Source organism: Populus euphratica, unplaced genomic scaffold (genome assembly GCF_000495115.2).
Source record: "Populus euphratica unplaced genomic scaffold, PopEup_1.0 scaffold401.1, whole genome shotgun sequence".
Lineage (NCBI taxonomy): Eukaryota > Viridiplantae > Streptophyta > Magnoliopsida > Malpighiales > Salicaceae > Populus > Populus euphratica.
In genome coordinates, this window is record NW_011500085.1 from 214,809 (window position 1) to 226,088 (window position 11,280).

At 34.3% G+C, this 11,280-nt stretch overlaps 1 protein-coding gene across 3 annotated transcripts in view; it reads left to right on the forward strand.

Moving 5' to 3' along the window:
* LOC105108945 (probable magnesium transporter NIPA3) overlaps positions 1–7,369 on the forward strand; it is a 23,294-nt gene extending 15,925 nt beyond the window's left edge. The window contains exons 1-10 of one of the 3 annotated variants that reach the window (XM_011003463.1): positions 3,056–3,176; positions 3,283–3,339; positions 4,128–4,184; positions 4,633–4,723; positions 4,796–4,956; positions 5,106–5,233; positions 5,329–5,466; positions 5,713–5,805; positions 6,544–6,649; positions 6,735–7,369. In XM_011003463.1, the coding sequence (XP_011001765.1) occupies positions 4,175–4,184; positions 4,633–4,723; positions 4,796–4,956; positions 5,106–5,233; positions 5,329–5,466; positions 5,713–5,805; positions 6,544–6,649; positions 6,735–6,844 (837 nt within the window). In that variant the 5' untranslated portion in view covers positions 3,056–3,176; positions 3,283–3,339; positions 4,128–4,174 and the 3' untranslated portion in view covers positions 6,845–7,369. Of the gene's footprint in view, positions 1–1,132; positions 1,854–3,055; positions 3,177–3,238; positions 3,340–4,127; positions 4,185–4,632; positions 4,724–4,795; positions 4,957–5,105; positions 5,234–5,328; positions 5,467–5,712; positions 5,806–6,543; positions 6,650–6,734 lie in introns of those variants that run through there. The other 2 variants (XM_011003461.1, XM_011003462.1) reach the window with 2 other exon arrangements.
* The last annotated feature ends 3,911 nt before the right edge of the window (positions 7,370–11,280 follow it).

The window sequence follows — 11,280 nt, forward strand, 5'->3', positions numbered from 1 at the left end:
CTAAGAAAATAAGGTAACATATTTAAATATTCAAGAAATTAACTAATTGTACTCATCATATATTCAACATACATATTTATTAATATTACATACATATTAAAAATTATCTCACTCGTCTAGAAAACAAAAACAAAAAAAGAAGATACAAAACCAAAGACAACTAAAAATCATTAGGAGGAATGTCAACAAAACCACTAATAAATACAAGAAACACTCAAATATAACTCGAAGTAATGTATCATAAAAAATTAAAAACTCTAAACTTAGAGACTATAATGTAAATATAAAGTCGAACTATTTCACCTAATTGATCTCAGATATAACTTAAACCAATTGAATCTAACAAACCCAATAAATCTCTATTGTCAGGTTAATCGGCTTACCGAAATGACTAACTAATTGACCACTATCACATGTCAACCAGTTGGTTGGTTTAGACTAACCAATAACAATCAACCAGTAGTTCAACCTAACCAATTGACTATTTGATAAGGATTTCTAGAATTTTGATTTGCCAATCTTCAAATTAGTAGATCCTTAAAATAAGCAATTTTTTCTTCAAAAACCTATAATCTAGACAACACTTCAAACCAAGTTTAAGCAAGACTAACACTTTAAAACATCAATTAAAATCCTTAAATCATTTCATCATCAAATCAAACTAAAAACTCTAAAATCTACTTTAAGCCTTCCACAATTAAGGTTTTAATGAAAAATAATAGTAAAGGGAGATACTTGTTTCTCCAACCTTCCTTGAACCAAAATTTAAATTTATAATTGATTTTTTTGATATTTTAAGAGAAAGTTATAATCGAGAGAAAAAAAAAAAAAATTCTCTAGCAACCTTTTCTTTAAATACTAAAGTTAGTTGGGTTGAATTTAAACTAAATTTTGGACTTGAGTTCTAATAAGTCAAGAATATAGTTATTACATTTTGTCCTAATTTCATCCTTAAATCAGGTTATATAACTAAGCATAAAACTAATGAAGATTAAAAATACTACCCCATTTTCTTACAAAAGGTTTAGAATCAATTCTCTAATGTAATAATTATAATGTTCAATTTAAATTTAATTGATAAATAAAATATTGAATTCACATGTGAAAAATATATTCGATTACCAAAACTGAGATTCATTTCGATCGATTCTTCCCTAAAATCTTCCTCTTTTTGAGTGTTTACACGTTCTCTTGTAATTGGTGAATTCTGCTTTCCCTCTCCCATTGAATGAACTAAGGGGCTGCACTCGTCTCCCGAGCCAGAGAGCAAGACAAAATTAGAGGCCTGAAAAAGATCTCCGTGGTCCAGAAGTTGCTCCTGGGCTACTACCCATCTCTCAGTCTCGCTAAAGGAAGCGTGCACGGGTGGTCGATAGAAGCTGAAAACAAAAGTAAAGAAAGGGATAAAAGAAAACTAAGTTCGGCTTTCGTCTCTTGTTCAACAAGAACTGTACCGATCAGATCGATCTAAATCTTACAAACAAATAAAAAAACATCTTAACTACGTTAAACTCACAAATCCCAATACTCTTTGGTGTTCCTTTCTCTCTCATTCTTCATACACATTTGCGTTATACAATCCGATTTGGATAAGATTAATATAAAGAATACGACTTAATGAATGATGTGGAATGGAAACTGTGAGTTTTGAGGTGAGACATTGTTGTCGTCGTCGTCGTTTTGGTGTTGGTGGTGAAGGGATTGTAAAGTAATGGCGGAAACAGAAATAGGAATGTCAACAGATAACATAAAGGGATTGTTGTTGGCATTGTCTTCGAGTTTATTTATAGGAGCCAGTTTTATTGTTAAGAAAAAAGGGTTGAAGAAAGCTGGTGCTTCTGGTATTAGGGCAGGTAAAGTTTCAATCTTTTTATTGTTTATTCAACTGGGTTTTTGTTTTTGGCCTTGGAATGGGTTGCATTTTTGTGGGTTTTCATCGTTTATTTGTTGGCTTTGGTGGGTTTTGTTTTAATTGTGATTTTGTGTTGGGATTGGTGCTAATTTTTTGGTTTGGATTGCCCTTTTTTAATTTATGTTTGAGTGTGAAATGGGTTGATTTTTGGTGGTCCGTTATGAATTTATTCGAATGGGATTTTGTCTTGAGTGGAAGTCGTTTTATGTGCTTCATTGCAAGAATTATAAGCATAGTGATAGGAATTGGTTGAATTCACGTGGCTTGAGGATTTCATTTGCGGGTCAAACTTAAGAGTGGGTTAAATTTTTGTCTACTGTTGCATTCCAAGTTATAGATAGAATTCTTGATGATATTTTAATGGAATTTGTTTCTGTTTGGTTACATGTATTGTTAGAATCACTGAATTGAAACGTTGTTGTTTGCGCGAGTAAAAATGATGGCTAATCAGTTTATCATAGTTCACCGCCAGGCACCAGGTTGCTGGCATGGGATTTAGTTTCACTATTTGGGGTTTCTTAGCTGATGCCTGGAAAATTGCCATTTAGATTCTTTTTAGTTGGAAGATTAAGCTCCAGCAAGTGAAGACACCGGGTTAATTGGAGTGTGGTGCTGTTATTCCTTTTGATGTCTATAAGGGGAGAGATGGATTTTGGAGGGTTTGTTCCACGCAATTATTCATTACACCTTCGTATGATTTTAGAACTGCAAAGTTTCAGTTTCAAGTTCTTTTCAGCATGTTGTTCGGATTCTATGTTGGCTTGCTACTCTTGTATGCGTCATGTGTACTAAGTTGGCAAAGACATCTTGGTTTGTCCATTTTCTTCAACTTTTTGATCTGACTATTGCTAAAACCAAAGTTTATCCCTCATCCCGGTGAAATTTTTTGGGGATTTTGAAAAAGCTTCGATGGATTTATGGTAGTGGATTAATTGGTTGAGGCCCATAGGACTTTAGACATTCGATGCATTACATTTATCATCTCAGGTGTAGAATAGTATATCTGAAGGGGTAGCATTTGTAGGTGGGAAGATAGTGATGGATTTCATGGGATAAAGTTGTGGAATAGCTTTGCAAGAGAAAGATGTATATCCTTTAACTTTGTTGCTTTACATATTGGAGAAGGTGTCTGGATTCTTGTGTGGAGCATGGTGTGTGCAAAAGCATGAGCAACTCTTCTTCTTTTCGAGAAAAAAGGTGGTAGCAATTGAGGGCTAGAAAGAAGGGGCCATGGTAACCGTGCTTAGGCCCCATGTTTTAGAAGGTTAGTGAAAGATTGGGATTGGACTTCGCAGCGGTTTTATTGATGTTCTATATTTTTTTTGAGTGTGTTGAGGGGTGACGATATACTAATTATTGGATATTTGTAGGACATTGGGAGTCTGCTCTTTTCTAGAAGATTGAGGGAATGTGAGAGTATCTGGAAGGTTAAAGTAGCTCTCCGAAGCTATATCTTTCTTTTGATAGATCAACTTTATGAATTGTTTAGATATTTTCAGTTTGTATATTTTGTAGGTTTTAAAGTAGTACATTTGAGTGCTCTTTACAGAACTATCTTGATGATAGTAAACCATAGGTCTCGTTCTTTTATGCTATTTACGTCCAAACAGAGTAATGCTATACAAACTTACAGATCTTAACTAATACTTCATATAACTTATGCAAGAGTTTCTTTATCATGTTTGATCAATCTTTTAGTGTTTCCAGGACCATACATCACACCACCAATCATTTTCTGCGCCAATTTGTATGAAGTTTGTGTAAGATTTATTTGTTTCTTTGTAGACCATCTTGGTTCCAGATAATGGTTTGGTGTCATATGGCTTAACAAAATAGCTTCACAATTATTTATTTAGGCTTGAAGAATACCATTCAGCTTCCACTGCCTAGTCCATGGATGATTTGCGGTCATTGTGGTGTTTTTTAGGAATATGATTTCTAATTAAGTGATGGTGTGTTTCATCATCATAGAAGAAGAAAAAATAAAATTTAAAACCTAACTTTTTAACAATTTATAATTTATGTGATTGCATTAATGGCTTGATGAGCATGGAAGTTGGAGCAGGACATGTGGAATTATTGAGTTTAATACTCAGCATTTGCTTAATTTGTTAACATTTTTTTTTTTGTGATTGCATTAATGGCTTGATTTATGTATGATAATAGAGTCTTATGCTTTTACTCTATCTTAATTTTATGGACCTTTTGTTTGCAGGTGCTGGGGGTTATACTTACCTGTTTGAACCACTCTGGTGGATTGGCATGATAACAAGTAAGTGCCCGTATTTTCTATGGCTGTTAATTTGTTGCAATTAAGGAAATTACTTTTATACCATTGCCTATACATTGTGTGGTATAAAATAAATAGTTTATATATATTTTGATAATTTAAATAAATAGTCCATATGCTTTTACAGATAGTCTATATAAATGCAATAAGTTCTTTTGATTAGCTAAAAACTATCATTATGTGCCAAAAGTGCAGTCTTTCACAGATCCTTCAAAGAGTTGTGTTAACCTTTCATTTCATGTCTTGCACTATTTCTTTTGTTGTTTGTCCATTTAGATGGTTTGGATCTCCATGTTTTTGTTTTATGATGTTTACCCTTTCTCTTTATATGCAAGTTACTCCTGTTGGTTTAACGTTATGAAGTGCATTGGAAGTTTGAGTGCAGATCACATTGTATGCATTCTAAGATGGATAATTGTCGTTGTGGCAGTGATTGCTGGGGAAATTGCTAATTTTGCAGCCTATGCATTTGCACCAGCTATTCTAGTCACTCCTCTTGGTGCACTCAGTATCATTATCAGGCAAGAGAAAATTTACTTATGTATTTCATATATTAGATTATTTTATGATGCCAACTTCCATTTGTCTTGCAGTGCTGCTCTTGCACATGCTATTTTACAGGAAAAGTTGCACACTTTTGGGATTCTTGGTTGTGCTCTTTGTGTTGTGGGTTCAACGACAATTGTTTTGCATGCACCTCAAGAACGTGAGATTGAGTCCGTGAAGGAAGTGTGGGACCTTGCAACAGAGCCAGGTATATATTTCTTCAAGGAATAAAAAAAGTAGTGAAATGGCTTCCAAGTCCTTGATGCTATACGAAAAACATACATAATATTATCATGGTCTTATATTTTTGGCTCAAGTGTCTCATAATGCTGTAATTCACTGTGATATCCACTGCAGCTTTTCTCTTGTATGCTGCTATTGTCATAACAGCTGCTGTTGTGATTATCATCCGTGTTATACCCCATTATGGGCAGACTCATGTTATGGTCTATATTTCAATTTGTTCGCTCATGGGCTCACTATCGGTATGTCAGTTATTGTTTATTATTCACTGTGTGCACATCTTTACTAGTGTAAATCCACTATTGTTAAAATTATGTTTTCTGAATGCTCATAACAGGTTATGAGTGTCAAAGCACTTGGAATTGCTTTGAAGCTGACTTTCTCGGGAATGAATCAGTTACTATACCCCCAAACATGGGCTTTTACCTTGATTGTACTTGCCTGTGTAATCACTCAAATCAATTACTTAAACAAGGTAATGCATTTCGTAGGAGCTCCCATATAATTTTTAAAAATAAACATATGCTACCTTGAAATGCTGATTGCGTGAAAATTAATGTAGAAACTAGATCTTTTATTATGATGATGATGTAAATTTCTGAGGGAATATTTCAAGTTTTCCAGCATAGGACTTGCTTCAGTGGGAGGATGACTGGGCAATGGCTTGTGGTTATGAATGGCTTTTGGTAGATAAATTTATTTGTTACTCTTTGAATTGCAGGCTCTTGATACATTCAATGCAGCTGTCGTATCTCCCATATACTATGTGATGTTTACTTCATTAACAATTTTGGCTAGCGTAATCATGTTTAAGGTAATGTACTTTTTAACCAGTGGCGTGTGTTGAATTATAGGCATGCATGCATGTGTCTGTGTGATAGATGGAATTTTGGAGAACTAATCCTTGGATTTCATGTTAGCTCCACTTTAAGTGATGATAACTGTAGAAACTGGAGCATTTTTTTAAATGAAAACGAAACATTGCTACAAATAGGTTGTGCTGATGTATTCAGAATACAAACAAAACAATTTGTTTTCCATCTATTTTGAGTTGATTTATGGTGAATGGCTGCAGTATAATTATGAAATTTTTTATGCTATCCCAGCAGAGGACTTTTAAAAAATACTGTTCTTACATAAATTATGAGTTTCTTTTTTCTTTTTTGTTCCTTTTCTTTTTGAAACCCTCTCTCTTTTATGGAAAAGAGATGTAGAGCTGAAAGAAAACTAGATGGTTATTTTCTAAAGATTTTATGTTATTCTCTCCAGCTAAGGAGTTTAAAACTGTTGTTACTCAATTATGAGTGCTTTTTTTCATTGTTTTCTTTTAGGAACTCTCCTTCTCTCGATCTTTTAGATAGAAAATAATAATCTATGGAAAAGAGATTTCGTGGTGAAATAAAACTAGATAGATGTTCTCTGAAGATTTTAGTTCTTACATGCAGTCTTCAGTCCCTATAAGTATTGCTCTAGTAACTGAAGTATTAAACTTTTAAGGGTTTTTATGATGTTTGTTGCCCTGTATGCTGATTATATGCCTTTTGAAATTCAGGATTGGGATGGAAAGAACGCATCTCAAATTGTCACTGAAATATGTGGATTTGTAACGATCCTTTCTGGGACTTTTCTTCTTCATGAAACGAAGGACATGGTTGAAGGTGGGTTTCCATTATTTCCTCTATTGTTCAATCATCTTCTCTAGTTCAAGATTGTAGCTTCACATAAACTGTTCTTCATTTATAGGGTCATCACAGTCTTTATCATTGCGCCTTCCAAAGCATGAAGAAGAAGACGAAGGACTTGACCCCGAAGGAATCCCTCTACGACAATTAGACACTCTGGGACCAAAATAGTTGTATTCTTTGATTCTTTTTGTTACTGTCATTCAAGATCCTGGGTGCTGATTTGGGGCAGAAAGGGAATTCCAGCCACAGACCTGTGTATTATCAACACACTGGGCGGGTTCATTATTTTCTTTGAGTAAAAAATGGGCGAAGATGGCAAGACTTCTTTCTCAGATAAAAAAAGGAGATGGGTCTCTTTCAGCTGCCGCCATGTATAGACATTTAACTCCCCCCTTTCCTTCTTCCCCTCCATGGGGGTTTGTAATTTTGAGCATTTTGTTCTTCATATTGAATATTAGCTTCAAGTTATGAAGAAATGCAGTTTACTTCTTCCCCTCTTGTTCCTTGCAATGACTTTTCCATTACATTGTTTTGTATGTGATTTATGCTAGATAGTGACCTTCAAGTTGACCTCAAGTGTGGGTAACGAGCATATCAACAAAGAATTGAAGTTTATGCTTAGTATATGCAGGATACAGAGTGTTTGTATTAGAAAGTTCTATGTTTCGCATAAATTATTGTCCAAGTTGCTTTAGATTAACCCATGATTTAACTTTCAATTGCTATCATGCAACCACTAAAGAGTGGACTTGGACTTGCTCATTTTAGACTTCTAGGATTCTTATTTTTGTATAGCTTGCTGTGTCAGGTGAACTCTGTAAGACAGTATTTAGCTGGCTTAGTGGAGCTGTGACAGATTTGAAATGCAAATTTACCGAACACAGAATGGTGCCATGCAATCTCTTTCGAAGCTCTGAGTCAGCACCACGAGCGTTGCCAAATGGGCTTTGAATATGCCAATTCCTGCTATCAAGCCGGCGGTAGATGAGATGTCCTTGACATGCTTCCGCTGCTTTTATTTTCTATTCCTTGGAAAACACTTGAGTAACACCCAACTATAATCTTGTCAACATAAAATTAATAGATACTGATGGCCCTTTAAAGCTGTATAGAACTCTTGAAAGAAATAAAAAATCATTTCAGCATAATGTTTATTAGGCATGAGCTGCCTGGCGAGATTTCGCTTGGAATCCTATTTTTATCAATCTATGTTTATCAAAACTTTGATTTCTTCATAGCACTTGTAAGGATTATGAATAGTTTAGAAAAATGATAAACAAATTTATACTAATGCTTTCAACATAGTTGATGGGCCAAAGTTAAAAAATTAAAAGTACAAATTCTTGGGGGACCAATGAGGTCGCCCCTTTTGGGTGACCAACTTGGTCGCCCAAGCCAGGGCGACCAGCGTGGATGGCCAGCCAGCCAGCCATCTGACCCAGTGACCCAACCTCGCGGGTTGCTAGCGACCTGACCTCGCAAGTTGCCTGACCACCAACGAGCCCACTTTCTTCTCTCTCTTATTTTTCTTTCTTCAGCTACATGGCACACAACTCTGTATTTAATTCTATGAATTATTATTTGACAATTTTATGTGTATCACACATTATGATCATCATCATCTTGCCACACACAAGATTTGCAGGACAAATGTTGCATTCATGACAGACAGTTACATTTATGCTATGCGTACTACTAGCCTACATGAAGGCTAATAAAAATATACACCAGCTTTTCCTCTAATTATAATCATATACGAGGCTCTCAGGCTCGCATTGATGAACCATCTTGATTGGCCAATGATATAATTTTCTCATTCATGAAAAAAATTCTAAACTAGGTGTATAAATTCACCCGGTCTCATCAAACAGAGATCGAATGGAGCTTAAACCTAGATTTACACATAACATAGTTTAAAAAACAATTAATATCACACTCTAAAATACCCTTTATATTGAGTGGGACCCTGGAACCTAGACTCTTGATCCAGAAACGTTAACTTGTTGAAGCAGTTGAACCAATATGTCCAAAAACCCCACCTATACCAAACTCCCAATCCCCAACTCCCACTCTCCAATACCATTTTCCATTCCACCCAAGTCACCAGCCTAGCTATGGACACTGAAGACTTCACCTTCCCCATCTTCACAGACCCTGTCTCATGCAGCATCGATTCCCCACCTCTATGGTGCTTATCTCCTGCGGCCTCTCCTGATCCTTGCCATGAAGAAACATCAAAAGAAAGCAGCACAGAAGGAGAAGAGAGTGGTCAAGACGAACAAGCCTTTAAAAATAGTTTTCCAATGGAACCGATCAAGCACTTAACACAAGGGAAGAGCTTTTCAAGAAGAGAGGAGCTGGGCTCCGCTGCATCTGAGTTGGTGAGAAGAAATGGTAGTCTAAATGATAAGGAGGAGAAGATGGACATGTTATGGGAGGATTTCAACACTGAAGAAACATTGACAAGAAGCCATAGTAGTTCGAGATTGGATTCTGAAGCAGTTCATATGGGTTGCGTTAAAGCCTTAAGACTGTCCAAACCTAATGGCACTTCCATCATTTCTGCAAGGAAACCAGGCTTGGTGGTGTTCATGAAAGTGTTGAAGAGTGTTTTCTTGATTCACAATCCTCATAGGTCAGTTAAGCATCACAGTTCTTATAGACCATCAGTTAGAGGTCACTGGTCACATAAGCCTGTGAAAATTGGCTCATGGTACTAGTAGATCATTAGAGTCTTTGTTTGATTTATTAATATGATTTACATATACCACTTGCCAATGGGGATGGAACCAAGAGGTGACAGTCTAGAAAACGCCCTTGCTTCTGTTCCCTAGCTAATAGTATTGCATGCCGTGCCAAGCTGTGAAGGGTTGCCTAGTATCTTGCTGCATAAATCACGAAAATATATTAGAGTGCAAATATGGAGACTGAAAATATGCTGAAGCTATAGTAAATTTTACTCTTTTTCGTATAAAAGAGAGCTTCAAACTAGTTTGAGTTACAACAGATTTATAACAATGATAAATTTTATTATAACTATCTAAAAGATTATGAGAAGCGTTCAGCCAAAAAGTTTTATTGAAAGCTTTTTCGATATTAGAACCATAGTTGTACATGTAGTAACAATTGTTTTTTATTTTTTTTATTTTAGAATATATTAAAATAATATTTTTTATTTTTTAAAATTTATATTTAATTTTAACACAGTAAAACAATATAAAAAAAATGCTCTTGAACCATAAACTAAACACAATAATTAAATTTGTCTCTTTCCTAATCATTTTTCATTTTAACTTTGTTTGACCTTGTCATGCTTACAAGTTTAACAGAGGAGACTTAACCCTAGCCATTTTTTAATGTTGTCGTATGGGATGTTTTTGGAACACGACAACCAGTTCAGCATCTTCAGAATTAGCAATGCCACATCCGTCAATCATTGGGTCGACATTCTTAAGTCCTCGAAGCTCAACCGTTCTGGATTTCATCAGGACAAAACCCTATATATATATATAGAGAGAGAGAGAGAGAGAAAGACCTCACAGATAACTGCGCAAAACCCCACTTCAGCTTATTAAATATTAGTAAAGGCCTACTCGATCTCCTAAGAGGAAGTAGTGGAACGAACACCCGTGACTTCTTGGCATAAGCAAGGGAATCACTTCTAATATATATATATTCTGCCTAATTAAGAAGCAGTTAGTACTTTGCCAACTACTAATTACTCATACAACAAATGATTGATAGGTATTATTTAAAAATATATCAAATTAATATTTTTATTTTTAATATTAAAATAAAAACAAGCAAAAAAAACTAGAAAATAATTAAGTTGAGAAAACTAAAAAAATAATAATTAAAAAAACAAATCCTGAAAAAAACTATTAAACTTATTAACATTTTAAAAAAAACCAATTGGTATGGTTCGGTTTTATAAATTTGAAATAAAAAAAATAAACCGAACTAAATCAAAACTGAAAAAAATGTGCCAATCCAAGAAAACCAAATCAAATTAGAAAAACTAAGTCAAACCAGTTTGAACTAGTTTTTTTTCTAAAAAATCTAATTGAACCAAACCAAAACAGGTCTATTTGAATCATTTTTTATTTTATTTTTTTAAAATTTAATTTGGTTATTTTTTTATAAAAACCGAACCAAACTAAAAATGATTACTTTTAATTAAAATCATCTAAAAATACTTAAAAAATTAATTTAATGTTTTTCTAAACAAAAAATAATCTATTTTTTTTTCTCTGTGATAACATTACATCTATGAACATGTCGATCGACTCTATAATGGTAAGTAATAAATTGTTTGTAGCAGGTATGGAAAGAGACGTTCAGATTGCAATGTCGGCTAAGGATGTCACAACTCGAATAACTACATGCATGACCTTGGCCTAATTGTTGCCTTTCCACAATTTATTTAATTATAGCACAATTTATCGAAGTTGTTAAATTATATATATATATATATATATATATATATATAACATGCTTGTCTTTCTGTTAGGAAAAATCAGACTAAGTAACCCTTGTATTGACTTCATTAGGTGAATATAAAAGACATTTATACGTACTAATGCATATCCTAAGAGTTGGAAATC